This window comes from Cyanistes caeruleus, chromosome 16, assembly GCF_971803275.1.
Source record: "Cyanistes caeruleus chromosome 16, bCyaCae1.hap1.1, whole genome shotgun sequence".
NCBI lineage: Eukaryota > Metazoa > Chordata > Aves > Passeriformes > Paridae > Cyanistes > Cyanistes caeruleus.
Window position 1 is genome coordinate 15,882,594 of NC_141716.1, and position 16,941 is coordinate 15,899,534.

The 16,941-nt window shown below is 58.2% G+C and overlaps 1 protein-coding gene across 2 annotated transcripts; it reads right to left on the reverse strand.

Moving 5' to 3' along the window:
* Positions 1–212: 212 nt before the first annotated feature.
* LOC111938390 (sacsin-like) lies at positions 213–15,907 on the reverse strand. Of its 2 annotated transcripts, XM_086853520.1 has the most exons (7): positions 15,836–15,907; positions 13,730–13,817; positions 13,441–13,543; positions 13,038–13,184; positions 11,329–12,661; positions 11,009–11,097; positions 213–10,547 (listed from the first exon to the last, which is right to left on the reverse strand). In XM_086853520.1, the coding sequence occupies exons 1-7, from the start codon at positions 15,856–15,858 to the stop codon at positions 454–456; spliced, it is 11,877 nt and encodes a 3,958-aa protein (XP_086709646.1). In that variant the 5' UTR covers positions 15,859–15,907; the 3' UTR covers positions 213–453. The 2 variants fall into 2 exon arrangements, with proteins under 2 accessions (XP_086709646.1, XP_086709647.1); XM_086853521.1 differs by lacking the exons at positions 13,441–13,543; positions 15,836–15,907 and having other exon boundaries at positions 13,730–13,802.
* Between the last annotated feature and the right edge of the window lie 1,034 nt (positions 15,908–16,941).

Consider the following 16,941-nt stretch of genomic DNA (forward strand, 5'->3'; position numbering starts at 1 on the left):
CCCTGACGCATGGGATTTTTATCACATTTTCTCCCCTTTTGATCAAAGGGTAAGTGATGGAGAGGGCTCAGCAGGCACCTGGCTAGCCAAAACTGACCCCCCACAGTTCTCCAAACTCCTTCGTCACCACCTCCACCTTCCACACCCATTGTCCATGACCTCTCCATGTCCCTGACTCCACTGTCAGTGAAGGGTCTACCAGCACTGCAACATTTATTTTGCACTTTATTTACTGCACAGTCAAGACATGCCCAGGTTACCCTGTGATGTTCAGTGGTCTGGGCCCTCGTCTGATGCCAAAACTCCCCTAGCAGAATTGGACAGTCTGGGATTGCCTGCGGCAGGTCTGTGGCAAGTCCACAGTGAGTCCACAACAGGTCCATGGTCCATGGTCTCTGACTGGCACCTGGTGGTCTCTTGGCCCAGGTGCTGTGCCCTTTGGTAAGGACTTCCTCACTTTCTGCCCACATGGTTCTTCAGTGTCACCAGCACCTTTTGTGCATGCTTCAGGACCTCCTCCTCATCCAAGCTGGGGAAGGCTTCACTGGGGGTCATGGGGAAGGGATGGTAACTTGGGTACTGTGTGGCCTTGCTGTCCATGCCACAGTCACACAACCACTGCAAGTCCAGGACAAGGCCCCTCAGCTCTGGCTCCTCCACCTCCAGCCTTTGGGCCATACCCATCAGCCCCCCATGGCCCTCAAAGGCTTCACCACGGCAAAGTACAGCCGCCACCAGCGCCTTCTCCAGGGCCTGGTGCACTTTGAAGAGCACCCAGTTGGGGCAGCAGTGCCGGACATCATTATGGGCTGCCTGCAGGTCACTTGTGGCCTGACACAGCCAACGCAGGGCCTCGGGGACAGATGGAGTCAGGGCCATGAGCTCCTCACTGCTCAGCCAGGACCCACAACCTCCCTGTCTGTGGTGCTTGGCAGCACTTGCAGGTTTGTATTGGTCCCGGAGCTGTGGGCAAACCTTTGGCCACCTGACACCACACAGAGGCCTCAAGGTTGCCAGGCTGGGATCCTTCCATGGCCCCTCTTCTGCCACAGCCTCTTCCTGCAGCCTCTTCTCTGGCTCTGGTGCAGCACCCACTAGTGCCACGTTGTTCTCCTCCAGAACCAAGGCCACGTCCTGTGGCTCCTGGCAGACCAGCATTTCACGCAGGACGGACAAAGCGCGTGCCTCCAGCTGCCCACCCAGGATGTTATTGATCACCTGTGCCAGTGTCTCCACAACCCTCATCTGGTGCCGGTTCAGCACCATATCTGCATGACGGATGTAGAGGAGCCGCTGGGCACCACCAGATGAGCACACATGGATAACCTGTGACTGGGAGCTCCCCTCCACCTTTGCCCCACCATGCACCAGCACAGTGTGGATTTCTTTGCAGCACTGCACTTTCAGCTGCTCCACTGCCATACCTCCATCCCACTCTATTCCTGTCATAGCCTCATGGCTCTGCCACTGCAGCAGAGACTCCAGCCCCAGCCTAAACCACGGGGATACCAGCAGGGTCTGCAGACGGCTCTGCACAGCACACTGAGAGCCTAAGTGACATGGCTGTGGACCACCCTCCTCCAGCTGCTGCTCTGTCACCTCTGAGAGCATCCGTGGCCGCAGGTGTGGTGGCAGCCTTTGAAGCAGCCACCTGGCATTACACCCAGACACTGGCAGCGCAGCCATGAATACAAAGGTCTTCTCCAGGGCCCGAGCAGTCTCTGAGGGCACACAGTCATTGAAGCACAGTCTGTGGGACAGTTCCAGGCAGTCAGCAGTGCTCAGCAGGTACAGCTCAGCCACAGTGGAGAAATCGGGGGACTCCGGTTCTTCCTGCAGCAGTTGGAAGAAATGCCGTGTGGTCAGCAGGACTGTCTTCTTCTGGCTATTGGTTAGAGTCCCACTGCCATGGCTCTCCTGGTAGATTTGGGCCAGGACATGACTGTAGTGAGTCAGTGTGGGGACCAGCACGACGCCAAGGTGTTGCAGGAGATTTCCAAAGGCAGCCACATCAGGGTGAGGTGTGACAAGGTAGGGGGAAAAGTCAGCCTCGTCCGGGAGTGATGTCACCACCTGCTGTGGCCTGGCCATGTCCCCTGACTTGGCCAGCACCACGGGCAGCTCAGCGAGGTGCTCTGCATCCACCTCTTTCAGATGAGTCTGCAGGAAGCTGTACATCCTATGGACCACCCTGGCCCGTGTGCTTACCTGCTGCCGTGTTGAGCAGGCTGCCCTGCACACATGCTCCAGGTTGGCCACCACCAGGGCAGTGGGTATCTCTACAAGTACTCCCATGGCCTTCAGAGACCTCTTCTCAAGTTCAAGGGATTCAGGCAGGATGGTGGCTGATGTCCACAGGAGCTCAGCCACATTTTTGAAGTAGGAAACACTGCCTTTCAGAGCCACGGCCTTAACGCAATCTGCAAAAGGAGAATGGAGCTTCATCAAGTCTTGGGGAATATCCAGTGGAGGCAGGAATTTGATTGAGGCAATTTTCCTCAGGAAATCCTCTGACTCAAGATTTTCCAACAGGATTGCAAGCTGGTTGATCATCTCTTGCTGTCGCTCCAGCAGTTCTGCAGCATGGCAGGTAGCCCAAGTGGCTTCATACTCTATCTCCTCAGCCAATGCCACAAAATCCTCTACAGAGAGGCTGGTGCGGACACCTGCCTTAAGGAGGAAATCCACAGCTTTACACTTCGGATGCAGCTCCTTAAAGAAATATGCAGGCACAAAGCGGTGTTGGAGCTGCAGGGTGCGTAAGGAGGGCATGTCAAGGTAGAAGTAGGAGGCCAAGCGCAGTGTTCTGTGGACATCTTGTATAAAGGCCACCTTCTGAAAAGCTGCCACAATGGCATCCTCGTTCTGAGGGTCACAGACAGGTTGCAGGATAAAGAACAAGCGTACAGCTTCCATGCGGTTTTGCTGTGTGAGCTGGGACAGCCGAGGAAGCACCACAGTCATGAAGAGCTTTTGGTCATCTGTGAACTCCCACTTCAAATCCTTGGCCAGCTGTTCATGGATCCAGCTTGGTGTGAGAAGCAGCAAGTCTCTGTCCAGGTCATAAAGGGCTTGGGCATTCAAGGGCACTTCCAGGAACTGTCTGCGGAGCAACAGCACCTTGCGGTAGGGAGCCACAGCTGTGTAGCCCCCCTTAAACTTCTGGAAGAGAGGCAGGTGCCGGAGCTGCTCCAGTGCACGTGAATCCATCTTTCCCTGCTGGACAAAGTTCAGCAGGGCTGTCACATCCTGCTCCCCTAAATCCCCCCAGCAGAGATCAGCTCTTGTGCCTGCCAGATGGGCCACTACAGCGCTGGCATCTGTGACCTGCAGTGCCCTTGGCTTCAGGTAATGGTAGGCAAAAACAGAGGCCAGCAGGAACTGCTGGATCACAGGGATGCCCAGTTTGTGCAGCACCTTTTCCACTTTGGAGTTGCACTCAAAAAGAACCCTGGAGAGGAAGGATAGTGGCAGTAGGTGCTTTGACTCTGTTTTACTCTCCTGAACAGGCAGCACTGCCATATCCTGAAGATGATCTATTAATGGTTCTTTGTTAACATCTGAGTTCCTGGTGGTGACCTTTTGGTCCTGATGGACCATTTTGGCGAAGAAGGTCCACAGCTCCTTGAGCCACTTTTGCCCCTCTCTGGTCCACTCCAACTGACCTAATGCCTCCTGGATGAGTGGTGTGGCCTCTGGGAGGCCAAGCTCCTTCACAAAGCAAGGTGAGATCCATGCAGGAATACACTTTTGGGCAAAACGGTGGCTGTGCTTGGGGAAGAGGTGGGCAAAGGAGTTCTTGAAGATGGGGTGGTGGCTGCTGAAAGCATTCAGAAAACCATCTTCTGTGGCCAGCAAGGGCAGGCCTTCCAGTTCTGCCTTGTCCCTATCCTTGGGAGTACCTTGGGAGTGCCTGGGAGTACATCTTTTTAAGTATTGCAGCAGGCAGACGCAGCTCTCTGGGGTCCTCAGGGGTGTCTCAGCCAGCTTGCAGGGCACAGGCAGAGCCAGGGCCTTGAGGAAGCACCGGAGAGAGGCTGGGCTTAAGACAAGAGCATTTACGTGGGCTTCAATGAACCCCTCATGGATCTGCTGCAGGGGGATGAATGCTGGAACCAGTTTCATGTTCAGTTGCTGCAGCACTTTCTGGATTTCTGGGTCAGGCATCTCCTCAAGGAAGTACGGCTCTGTTAGCACGTCCCCTCCACCTGGAGATGCCCAGGTTATTGTCACCATGCTGCCAGGTGACTTCTCATGGTACACAGGCACCAGGGGCAGGCGTGCATGACTGAGGTGCTTGTAGACCTCTCTCACCATGTCCTGAAACATAGGTAGCACCCATTTCATACTAGGGAAAAACTGAAGGAAGTGGGGGTACAGGTGCTCCTGGCAGAGTTTCAGGGACCCATACTGGAGCTCTTCTGGCCCCAGGGCTTTCCACTGCCTGGTGAGAAAGTCACAGTATAGTGGAACCACCAAGCGCTGGAGCAAGAAGTCATTCCAGGTTGCCTCTGTGCAGCCTCTGTCCCAGCAGAGATTGCACCTGGCTGCATCCACAGAGAAGTTGGCATTGATGTGCACAGGCAGCCCGGTGATCACAGGCAGTGGGAGGGTGCAGAAGGCTCTGCCTGTGACTCGGTTTAGAGGCTCCAGGCGAGCAGCCACAGCCCCATAGGGCAACCATTTACGCACCAGAGACTCTTCAGCCCCACCCTGCACCCCAGTTTGGGAGATCACCCTCCACACACTTGTGGTCTTGGCCCTGCTATTTTTGACTTTCATGGTATAAGAGAGAAGGGTGGGGCTGTTCCCATCCATGGCTTGGCTTAACCTTGCTTGAAAATTCTGTCTCAGCTCTGCATCATCACCTGTGAGCTCTGTGCTCACCCGCAGCTTCTCCACCAACTCTTTCCCACCTGGGGGGATCTCGGAGAAGACCACAGTGTGGACGTGCCGGAGGAAGAGCATCAAGTTTTCACCTTCCTCAGCCAGCATTTCTTCCATGCTCTTGAGGTCTTGGTCTCGCACGAACATGTCAGACACCCTGGACTTCAGAGCCTCAGCTTCTGTGCGGAGCGGCAGCCGGAAGAGGACGCCCTGTTTCAGGTTGAAGAAAGATGGTAGGAAGGTGTTATAAATGTCTGGAAAGTTCTTCTTGAATTCAGTGTTGACAGCAAACATGCTACCAGGCTTCTCAATTGTGGCTGTGGGCATGTAGTAGAGATGGGGATCAGAGACACACAGGGTACTGTCTCCAGTCAGGAAGGCTGGGCAGTCAGTAAAGTGGTAGACAGTGTTGAAGCCAAGGCCATATTTGCCTGTGACATCCTGCCGGTCTTGCTTGCCACCCACCCCCAGACGCTGAATGCCTTCAATGTCCTGCTGCTGGAAGGGGCGGTCATTGTAGATGCAGAGGGCAGGGCCCTGCAGGATGTTCCACTTCTCACTAAAAATGGCCTTCACTGGGTGCTGCCGGCGGTCCCACACAAAGTGCACAAGCCCCGCACCAGCATCGTCCGCATTCTGGAGCACCTCCTTCACCATATCAGGAGCAGATGCCGAGTACTCCTTCAAGATGTTCTTCAGTCGTGTTGGCAGATCTTCATGGGCACCAAATGGCTGTGCCCACAGGCTCAGGTGATCAGTGATGAGTTCACTCCTCTCCAGTGCTCGGTGGCGTGTGGTGGCCACCCCACAGCGCAGGGCTGCATCTCGGGACAGCTGTTTATGGCACAGCAGGACATCTCTGTCCAACGGCATCCATGGCGCATCATTGAAGTGGAGCTTGTCCCGTGGGCGCAAAATGCCCTCCTCATCAGGCAGAAAGAGTTGCTGGGTCTGGCAGGCATCTGGCTGGTTGCCATCTTCCATCAAGCCACAAGTCACCAGCCGCAGGGCCAGATCCAGCTCCAGGGCAGGCAGCGGCTCTCCAGCGTGTCTCTCTGCCAGAATACAGAGCACTTGGGCATAATCATCCCAGGTGAACGTGTGGCGCAGCCCCACACACTCCCAGAGCTCTCTGTAGGGCTTGTACTGCTCTTGGAGCTGATGAAGGTATGGGACAGCCTCAAATGACAGTGTCTCAGCCACAGCTGTGACTGGCACAAAACGGGAGCCCACCAAGATGAAGGGCTCCCCTTGGGCCACTGCAGAAGCCACCTCATCCCAGCTGGAGTGATCTTCCCGGAGCAGCATGTTCAGGTGCTTGTAGCAGCAGTTGGTGCTGTCCTGCAGGGTCTCCAAAGAGAGAGTGTTGGGGCTACGGCTGAGCGCCTGTAACTGCTTTAGGACGGGAGCTGATGGTATCTGCCGGTCCAGCCCCAAGAAGGATACTACCTCCTTGGAGAGGCTGAAGTTTTTCCCCAGCACTTCAGGAGCCAAGATAGGATAGATGAGTCCCACTAGTGGGGCATGGAGGTGATAGTAGAGCTGGGCAGCTGGCAGCAGCACATGGTCACCAGTGGGCAGCGCAGCAGGGAGGAAGGGCACTGTCTGGAAATCAGCCTGCAGGGTGTTATCTTCTCTCTTCTTCACTGCATCCTGAAGTAACTCAAGGATGCAGGCAGCCCTCTGGCAGCCCTGGGCACGATCCTTGGTCCAGACATGCTGAACGGTCTTTGCCCTCCCCAGCAGCTCTGGCAGGGCCATGGTGTTCTTCACCATGCCTAGCCTCTCCAGGTGGCTTAGTCTCTCCAGGGAAAGGAAGGCATTCCCAGTGGGGAAGCGCCCATCCTCGGGGTTGTATAAAGGGGCAGCACGGCCTTTGGGATGCACCAGGTGATTGATGAGCTGCAGGTGGCCATGAGGGGTGACAGGGATGCAGGGCACTGTCTGCAGTACTTTGTCCACATCCTCATGAGACATATCCAGCGCATGGAGAAGCAGCGGGTTCCGGTCAGCAGCAGGGAGTTTTTTCAAGTTGGGAAGCACAAGCTCACAGAGAAAGCGATTCCAATCATAGGTTCCAGCATCCAGGGCCTTCCCGAGGCCCTCCTGCACCTTCCCAGGCAAGGCCACAGCCAACAGGGGATGGGGCAGAGTGGTGGCAAAGACTCGCTGTGCCACAGTACCCAGCTTAGGATGTCTCTCCACAGCCTGGTGCAGGAAGCGGGCATCCTGCATTGAGCACCAGGAGTGGCCATCGGAAAAGAGCCTGGGACCACTCCTGGCTACCACAGCCTGGTAGAAACCAGTCACAGCCTCTGTGAAGGGATAACGGGCAGTACTAATGTCTGGCCAGAAGAGATGGTACTCATAGTTCTTCAACTCACCTGCCTCATGCATGGCACGGAGATGGTCCAGTGCCCGGAGCCAGGCCATCGGCACGGCATTGTGGAGCAGCACCTGATTCCACCTGCCCCGCTCTGCTGTGTCCCACAGCCCCTTGCGATTTGAGAGGATGCTGAAGGCCCCATGCAGGTGGATTGGCAGCCCTGAGATGACTGGCATGGGAAGGTGGCAGAAAACTTGCCCCTTCTCAGCATCCAGACGTGGCATCCACTTGCCATCTTCAGTAGGGTCAAGGGGAAGGGCCACACCAGCCATGGGAAGTGGAGGATGGAGTCCTGCCTGTGTGTTCTGGTGAAACAGTTCCAGCAACTCCCCATCACCCTGACACACCAAAACCAGGTAGTGCCATATGGTCCTGGATTCCTTCTCACAGGCTGAGAGCTGCTCAATGGCTGCCCAACTTGGGGGATCCCCAGGGGCCCCCAGGTCTCGGATCTCCTTTCGCTGCAGCGTGGCCAGAGACATGGTATCCTCTGCAGAGGAGGCCATGTCTGGCAGCATCTCCAGGGACAGCTCCCTCACCTTCTTCAGGAAGAGCAGCAGGAGCCGGTTAGAAGCAAGGAAAGTAGTCCCAAGGGACTGGATGCGCTCTGTACCAAAGGCCTCAGAGCAAATCTGCGATGTCACAGCTTCCTCTTCAGTGCGAAAAGGCAAGCGGAAAAGGCTCCCTGGAAAGGGTACTGGTTCAGGCAGGCAGCACCCAAAGATACCATGGTAGGGCTGGAACTGTTCAGCAAAGACACGGAGGATACGTGGTCGGCTGGAGAAGTCCAGGCGGATGCCAGGGGAGCCGGCCCTGGAGATGTGCTTGCCCAGATGGGTGCCATTGGGATCAAAGATGAGCAGCGTCTGCCCACTCAGCACTGCTGGCACATCCGTGACACGGTAGACAGAGCTGAAGCCCAGCCCAAAGCGCCCAATCCGGCCTGCCTGGCCCTCCTTTGTGGCAGCCCCAATCCGGGTGATGTTCTGGAGGTCATCCTCTGTGAACAGGGCATTGTTGTAAGCCCAGAGGGCTGGGCCGTGGCAGGCAGCCATGCCTGGGTCAAGCAGCCCAGAGGTGGCCTTTCTGCGGCACCGCAGGTCCAGGAGGAAGTGGCACACGGTAGCGCCGGCATCTTCTGCGTTCTGGACCATCTCTGTGAAGAGGTCACCCTCCTCGCTGTATTCCCGGAGGATATTACGGAGGCGTAGGGTGACGGGCTCCGAGGGGCCACAGGCTGTGAATGGCTCCGGGCCCAGCACCCGCGTACTGAGCAGCTCTGCACCCAGAAACGTGGCTGTGCTGGAAGGCACTGCCTCGTGCACCACCTCCTGAATATCCTCCTCTTTCTCCAGCTCCATGTCCAGGTACACGGCAGAGGCAGCTGGACGGAGGGCAAAGCCTGAGCCCTGCGGGACCCTCACAGGAACTGGCACAGTGCCCTCGCCCTGGTGGCCCCGACTCTCCAGCCACTCCAGGACAGCTACAACCACCTGCAGCTCTGCAGCAGTGCCCGATCTGGAGCTGCGCCTGTCTATGTCCTGCCCCAGGCAGTGCAGGGCTGACACTGCCCTCTCCTCACTCACCCCCTCTGCCACCCCCCAAGCCCTGAAGAGGCAGCTGTAGGGCAGGAAGTCAGCGGGCACCCGGGGCACCAGCATTCCCAGCTCCAGCTTCTCAGGATAGCCCAGCACAGCATCACGTGGCAGGACAAACCCAGACCCAGTCCACACAACAGCACCATTTGGGGATGTCCCAAAGGCCTTCAGGTTTTCCTGCATGTGCCAGTAGATGTTCCGGAGAGCAGGACCCACCTCATCCATGTCCCCATGCCCTGCCAGCTTTCTCAGCTGCTCCCACACTCTCTCTGGTGGTGGGACTTGGCTCAGCCCCAGCTTCTTCTCTGCCTCTGGCACAAAGGCATCAGTCAGGGGCATGGAGAGCCCCACCAGGGATTGGTACTGGGTGGATCGCAGCTCATTGGGGGGCAGGAAGGGCTGCCCAGGCTCTCCTGTGCACTTGGAGCGAGGCACCCACGGCAGGGCCTGGAGCAGCCCAAGCTCTGCAGCGCTGAAGCCATCCAGTGCCTTGGGCTGGTTGCAGACTGTGATCAGTGTCTCAGCCCTGTCCAGAGCTGCCGTGCCGCCCTGACTGACCTTTGCTGCAGCTGCCAGGATGTCTGAGGGCAGCAGGCACCCCTCACCGTGCCGCAGGCCCAGGGCCCTCAAGGCACGGAGGACAGACGGATTGCGGAAGGCAACAGGAGGAAAGCGCTCCGGTCCCAGCAGTGCCTGCAAGGTGCTGTCACAGGGGTCGTAGAGGTCTCGTGGGCATGCGGGGCCTTTGGGGGTCTCCAGGAAGGCCAGCTTGCTGCAGGCCTGCTGGAGTGGGGGGCTCTGTGCAAAGACAATATCTCCGTGCTGCAGAACCCAGAGCAGCAGAGCCTGCGTCTCAGCCGCTCGTCCTGCGTATGTGCCTTGGGCTACGGCTCTAATGGCCTTCAGCATCACATGGGCTGCACTGATGAGTGGCTTCTGGAGCCTCCCAAATAGCTGCCGGTCAACTTCATCCCGGCACCGCAACATAGCCTCTGGCAGCACCACATCCTGGGGCAGCTTCAGCTCTGGCTCCAAGGCCGGGGTGGCACCGGCTGGCACCAACTCCATGGGCTGGGGGGTGGCCAAGCAGGGCAGTGGCAGGAAGAGGGGCAGAGCAGCCAGAGTGGCCATGTCCTGCTTTGTCAGGGATGGGACATCTGCCAGGTAGAGCCGGAGGGTGGCCACATCTGCATCAGGCAGCGAGGCCATGCGGGAGGCCAGTACTGCAGCCTCCTGCCTGCCCAGGGCCCGTAGGACATTGAGGGGGGATGGAGGCAGGATGTAGCGGGACAGGGAGCGGTGCCACATGCCTGGTGGCACCACAGGGCAACCCAGGATCTCCAGCACAGAGGCCACAGCAAGTGGCAAGAGCTGGTCCTCCCATGCCTGGAAGATAAGACTGGACTCAGGTATCAGTGGAGCCAGACGGACACTGGGGGCATCCAGTGAGGACAGGGATATGAGAGGGAGCCCCTCCAGAGGGCCCAGGTCTTCCATGTGGTGGGCCAGGAATTGCCACAGGGCTGGAAACCAGGAGGCTGGGGGCTGGGGGGGACCTTGGGCTGGGCACCAGGTCACGGGGGTTGAAGACTGGGATGTCCAGGTGTGGGGCAGAGCCAAGCGCAGGGTCTGTACAGTCACAGCTGGATCCAGCAGAACCAGGTTGGGGAAGAGACCTGTGTACAAGAGGCAGAGGCTGGACTAGAAACATGTGGGACCTGGGACATGGGAGGGGGACCCAGGATGGGGGAGAAAGAACCTGTATGGGATGGGTGGCCCCCATATAGGATATGGGAGGAGCCTGGGCTCTGGAGGGACAATGGATGCCCTTAATAGGAGCACAGAGAACTTATATATGGGATATAAGAAAGAGATGTGGGAGGTAAAAGGTGTTAGCGGGACCAGTATTGGGGAGCACAGAGGTCTTCAGATGAGGAACACAGGGAGACCGGGATCTGAGGGGAAAGGGGAAGGTGGGAAGAACAGCAAGGACAAGGATTGCCAGAGAGACAGGGAGGTACAGGGAGCTACTGGGGCTGCACAGGAACCCCAAGGTGTACAAGCCTGCCTGGGGATGTTGAGGTTAAGGGGGGCATCCAGGGGACCTAAAGGTGGTCGAGGGACCCCTGTCTCTTACCCTCCTTGGCAATGCCTCGCACGAGGCTGTCCAAGCCCGGTTCCAGGTCTGAGGGCAGGAAGGACCCAGCTAAACCAGGCAGGAGCTCCCTGTGGGGACAGAGAGGTGCTGGGGGACTATAGGGATAACGGGGAGCAGCTTTCTGGGCTCCTGCCTCAACTCCCACTTGGTGACACCAGGTGAGAGAGGGAGAGCAGTGAGAAGCCCATATGTCCAGGTTTGGCCATGGCTCCCCTTTCCAATTCAAGAACAAGGGCTGCGACTGTGGGCAACTGGCTGTCCTGCCCACTCTGCAGAGCTGCCAGGGGCCCCGGGCTCACCTGGGGCAGTCGGATGTGTCCACGTAGACAATGGCTGATGCATTTCCAAAGGCCACGAAGGTTCCGTCGGCACGAGGCAGGAGGGGGAGGCCCCGGAGCTCAGCATGGCGCCCATCCCCAGCCACGTAGTGCAGCAGGAGCAGGCGGCTGGCAGCTGGGAGCTCTGCGGCCTCGTGCTGCCGCAGCACCTCCCGCACGTGTCCCGCCGTGGCCTCCCGCAGACCCTTTGGCATCCCCAAAGTCAGCGCCCTCCACACGTGGGGTGGGACCTCAGCCACCGGCTCCCTGGCTGCCACCAGCAAGTCCCGCACCGCCCTCCGTGTGGCCGCATCCCCCGCGGCCTCCGGCAGCAGCACAGCCTCGGGGGCCCGCAGCCGCCCCGCTGCCCCCTCCGCGGCCGGCACCAGCACCAGGGCAGCCGCCAGCTCCTGGCACACCCGGCTCACCAGGCTGTGGATCCGGCCGGAGCTCGGCAAATGCTCAGGGTCTGGCCACAGGCTGTGGACATCTGCACCGGGCAGAGTCACGGCCACAGTGGCCAAGTGGCTGTAGACCCGGGGCAGGAGATCGAGCAGCAGAAGAGCATTCCAGCGGGCATCTTCCTCACCCTTCTCGCCCTCCTGGGGCCAGCGCAGGTGGCGGCGATCATCAGAGAGGGAGAAGGGAGCGCTGGCGTGGACGGGCAGCCCTGTGGCCGTCTCATCGGTGGCTGGCAGTGGCAGGAAGCAGCAGAGCCGCCCTTGGCAGGCCCCATGGAGGGGGTGTGCCAGGCTCAGCTCAGGGCAGCACCCCAGCCCTGTGCCCAGAGCCACGGCTGGCCCCTCAGTGGCCCTGCCTGTGGCCACCAGCCACTCGCTCCCAGCACCTACCCCATCCCTGTGAAAGGCCACCAGGCACCACACCAGACTCAGCCCCTCATCCCCAGATGGCACCGGGACAGGCAGAGGCTGAGGGGATGCCTCGAGTGTTCCCATGAGTGTCTGGACCCCATCAGGATCCACACGGTGCAGGACCACACGGCGGACATGGCGGAGGAAGAGGAGGGCAAGAGGGGCCTCTGTGAGGAAGGTCTGCATGAGGTTGCAGATGCGCTCAGGATCGGAGACCCCTGCAGCAATTTCCGAGGGTTGCCGGCGAAGGGGGAAGCGGAAGAGGGTGCCTTGGGCTGAGGTACGGTGTTGTCCCACAGCTTCCAGCCCAGCCCAGAAGGGCTTGAAAAGGCCAGGAAGGTCCTGGGCTTCAGTGATGTCCCAGCGCTTGCCACCACCAGGTAGCACCTTGAATTCGGGGTCCAGCACCCCCAAGTATGGGGGGCTCAACACACCTGGCAGGTCTGGAGACATGGGAACCATGAGGCCACAGATATGACATGGACACCACTGCCTTCCTGGATCATCCCAATCCATCAGTGCCCCAAATGCCCACCCAATGGCCTCAAGTTTATCCCCACAGTGCCTCCCATGATCTAAAGCTTAATCCCAATTCACCAGTCCTCCCTCAGTTTGTCCCCCTAGCCCTGCCCTCCATTGCCAGCCAGCCTCCCCCCCAGCCTCCTGATGCTTCAGGCTTCTTCACTTTGGACACAGCCCTCCATTTTACACTCCCCCAATGCCCCCCACCCCAGTTCTCCCCAGCACCTGCAGTTCAGTGCCTCCAGTAAAACCCACATCCCCAGTTCAGTCCCAGCTGAGGCTCCCAGTGCCACTCACCCGTGAGGTGGTAGACAGAGGTGAAGCCCAAGCCGAAGCGCCCCACGGTGCGGGGATCCTCCCGCTTGTGTGACACCCCTGGGCGCTGAATCCCTGTCCAGTCCCGGGGTGACATCACAGCATCGTTGTAGGCCAGGAGAGCTGGGCCTGGTGGTCAGCACCATCCATGGGTTGGGGGAAATTGGGACATGGAGAGGGAATTGTCATTTACACTCAGTGTTCCCACAAGCTCCAGTCCCACAAAACACCCCTCAGTGTACCCCTCACCCTCCCAGTACCCTCAGTGCCTCCAGCACATCCCAGAACCCCTCACCAGTTCCAGTTCCCCCAATCCCTCCCAGCACCAGCCAGTGCCACCCCAGCGCTTCATCTGGTTTCTCACTGCGCCTGCAGTGCCTCTCACCCTGGGTGCCCTCCAGTCCCCCTCCGGTGATGTCAAATTCTCGCTCGTCAGATACAAACACAACCTCATGAGCACCGGCATCATCTGCATTCTGCACCAGCTCCTGGAATTAGGGACCAGTGCCTGGTCACCTGGGCCCCCAGGCCCTGAGAAGAGCATTGACCTTCTCTCCCAGTGGGGCACCGAGGTCCTGGGGCTGGTGCTGGACAGGGACCAGCACCACTGCCTGCGGTAACTCTGCCCCACTGGGCAGGAGATCCTGGACAGCTGGGTTCCTTGGGGGTCTGACCTTGAGGATCTGCCCTCCATCCGGGTACTTCTGCAGGATGCTGTGCAGGTAGTCAAGGAAGATGGGTGCCCGCTGGCAGAAGGTGTCCCTGTAAAGCACAGAAAGGGAGAGAAGGTGTAGGGGAGGCTCTGTAACCAGGACCATGTCCTCCTTGGATCCCACAGGATGTGCCTCTCCTTGGAAAGGGTCAAGGACCCCATCTCCTTCCAGGACCCACTGAAACAGCGATCTCCAAGGACAACAACCACACTTTCCCAAACCCCCATCTCTTCCTTGGATGCTCCAGTGCCCTGGTTTTGGCTAGGATAGAGTTAATTTTCTTCCCAGAAGCATGTCCAGAGCTGTGTTCAGGATTTAGCAAGAGAGCAGTGTTGGTTGCACACTGATGTTTGAGTTGGAGCCCAGTCAAGGACTTTTCAGTGTCCTGTGCTCTGTCAGCGAGGGGGGAGCAGGACCAGGAGACCTGACCCCAACTGGCCAGGGGGATATTCTGGACCTCCTGCCCAGTACAGAAACTGGAAGGGGGTTGGCCAGGAGCCACTGATCAGTGCTGAAGGTGGGTTATGAGCAACAACTAGACATTGCTGATTTCACTTGGGTTTTATTCTGTTCTCTCTCCTTTTCATCACTGTTGGCAGCAGCAGTAATATCAATATATTTAGCTTTGTTTCAATTATTAAACTGTTCTTGTGTCAGTCCAGAGGTTTTACCTTTTCTTTTTTATTCTTCCCCACTGGGAACAGTGAGTGGCTTTGTGGGATGAGCTGCAGGCAGGGGTTAAACTGTCCTGAGGATTTGGGTAACCACAGAGGGAAGGGAGGAGAAAGGAAGGGAGAAAGGAGAAAGGAGAGAGGAGAGAGGAGAGAGGAGAGAGGAGAAAGGAGAAAGGAGAAAGGAGAAAGGAGAAAGGAGAAAGGAGAAAGGAGAAAGAAAGGCAAGGCAAGACCACGCTGGAAGGTTTGTCTCATGGCTTGGCTCTCGCAGAAAAGCCTAAAGCTGTAATTCTTTACAGATCCCACTGGATGGCTCCCGGAATCCAGCGGGGACGGCAATGCTGAGCACAGCCGGCAGATTGGATTCAGCTCCAGCCGTTCTCTCGTACCACAGCCCGGTGTTACCAACCCCGACAGAATGGTAACCTTAGCCCAGAGCCAGGGCGGATTAACATTCCCACGGGAACGCACACACCAGGAAGGGGTTTATAAAATGCACCTGTGAGCGCATGGGCAGGAACTCCAAGAGCAAACTGTGACCCACAGCTATGAAATAAATACAAAAGATGCTTACAACAACATTGTTTTAACACACCCTGCTCAGATGTGTTGTTATCTCAACTCCTTGTGCCCCAGCTGAGCACCAGTAGGGACCGTCCTGGTTTAACCCCAGCCCTCAGTCCCACGCAGCAGCTCGCTGCTCTGGTGGGATGGGGGAGAATTAGGGAAAGGTAAAGCCCACAGGCTGACACAAGAACAGTTAATAATTGAAACACAACTAAATATATTTATATTGTTGCTACTACTTCTACATTGACCAGTGAAAAGGAGAGAGAACGGAATTAAATGCAAGAGAAACCAGCAATGCTCAATTGTCGCTCATCACCCACTGACCAATGCCCCACCCATCCCCCGGGGGCAATCGGTGGCTCCTGGGCCAACCTCTCCCAGTTTCTACACTGGGCAAGAAGTTCTGTGGTCCGGAATATCCCTCTGGCCAGTTGGGGTCAGGTCTCCTGGCCAGCTCCCTCTTGCTGGCCGTGCATGGGACACTGAGAAGTCTGACCTGGAGTGAGCTCGATGGGGCTCCAACTCGGTGTGTTACCAACATTGTTCCCACTCTGAATCCCAAACAGTGCTGGAGCAGCTCCTGGGGAGAAAATTCTCTCTCCCAGTCAAAGCCAAGACACTCAGCAGCCCCCAAAACCCCCTCCCTGTGAGCTCTGGCTGCTGCAGTCCCCACCTTCCTCAGTCACCCTTCAGTTCTCCCCACCACCCCTTGAGCCCCCTGCCCCACCAACAGCCCCCCGTGACCCCAAAACGCTCCAGCCATGCCCTGTGTCCCCCCCACAAACCCCCAGTGACCCCAGTGACACCCCCCAGACCCACTCACTGCTTTGGCTGCTTGAAGGCCATGATGGGCACAGCGGGGAGACACCTGCCCGCTGCTCGGAGCTGCTGCTGCCCGGAGCTGGTGCCGGTGCCGCCCGGTGCGGGTCCGCCCGGTGCCGGTGCCGCCCGGTGCCGGTGCCGCCCGGAGCTGGTGCCGGTGCCGCCCGGTGCCGGTGCCGCCCGGAGCTGGTGCCGGTGCCGCCCGGTGCCGGTGCCGCCCGGTGCCCGGTGCCGCCCGGTGCCGGTGCCGCCCGGTGCCGGTGCCGCCCCCTGCTCCGCCGCTCTGGTCCCGCCTCCCGGACCAAGAGTTTCGATTCCCCGCTGCACACACAGAAACGGGGAAATTGTGCTCTCTTCGTACCAAAAGTAGCGGCGGGGGAGGAGCAAAGAGACAGGAAAGGCGGCGGGGGGGCCCGGAGCGGGAATCTGGCGATGGGGCAGGGATATGGGAATGTGGATACATGGGTGGGGTATGGGAATACATGGGGAGATGGCTACAGGGATATGATATGGAAATATGTAAGGATATACCTACAGGGATGTGCTATGGAATACATGGGGACACTGCTATGGGTCCAGGGCCACCAGGGCCCGGTCTCCTGCCTGAGACTGGCCTGCAGAAACACCTGAACTGTCCAGGATGAAGGGGGCATATCAAATGGATCACGGGACCATATGGAGATCATTTGCACCGTATAGATCACATAAGGCAAATTTCAGCCTCATGGACTGTTACAAACCATGTGGGGACCACACGACATCACAAGGACACCACATTGAGGCTGCTTGGACTGCAGATTGCAGGCAAAAAGGCCACAAAGACATGAGACCGCTTGGAATGTGTGAAGAAGGAACCTGTAGGACACAGTGACTTGGGGCAAATGTAGGACAAATTTCAGGGGATGCAGTGAGATGCCTCTGCAGGTGAGCCTCCTCACCTCTTTCTTCCTTCACCTTGCTCCTGAGTGCAATGGTGTGCAGGCCAGTGCTCCACGGCTTCAACCCCTCTCCAGGCAGATTCCCACCCCTCCGAGACCCTCATCCCTGCACGGGACTGCAGGGATGGGGATGGGTCCTGCGGTGGTGCCAGCCGGGGGACAGTGGCAC

What these genes read in the sequence shown, in the direction of transcription:
- LOC111938390 (XM_086853520.1), bottom strand. Translation starts at nt 15,858, where the DNA reads ATGGCCTTCAAGCAGCCAAAGCA. An exon ending in ATGGAGGGCAGATCCTCAAG is followed by an intron (nt 13,544 to 13,729) that starts GTCAGACCCCCA and finishes CCCTAATTCCAG; the next exon opens with GAGCTGGTGCAGAATGCAGA. An exon ending in GCGAGGCATTGCCAAGGAGG is followed by an intron (nt 10,548 to 11,008) that starts GTAAGAGACAGG and finishes TCTTGTACACAG; the next exon opens with GTCTCTTCCCCAACCTGGTT.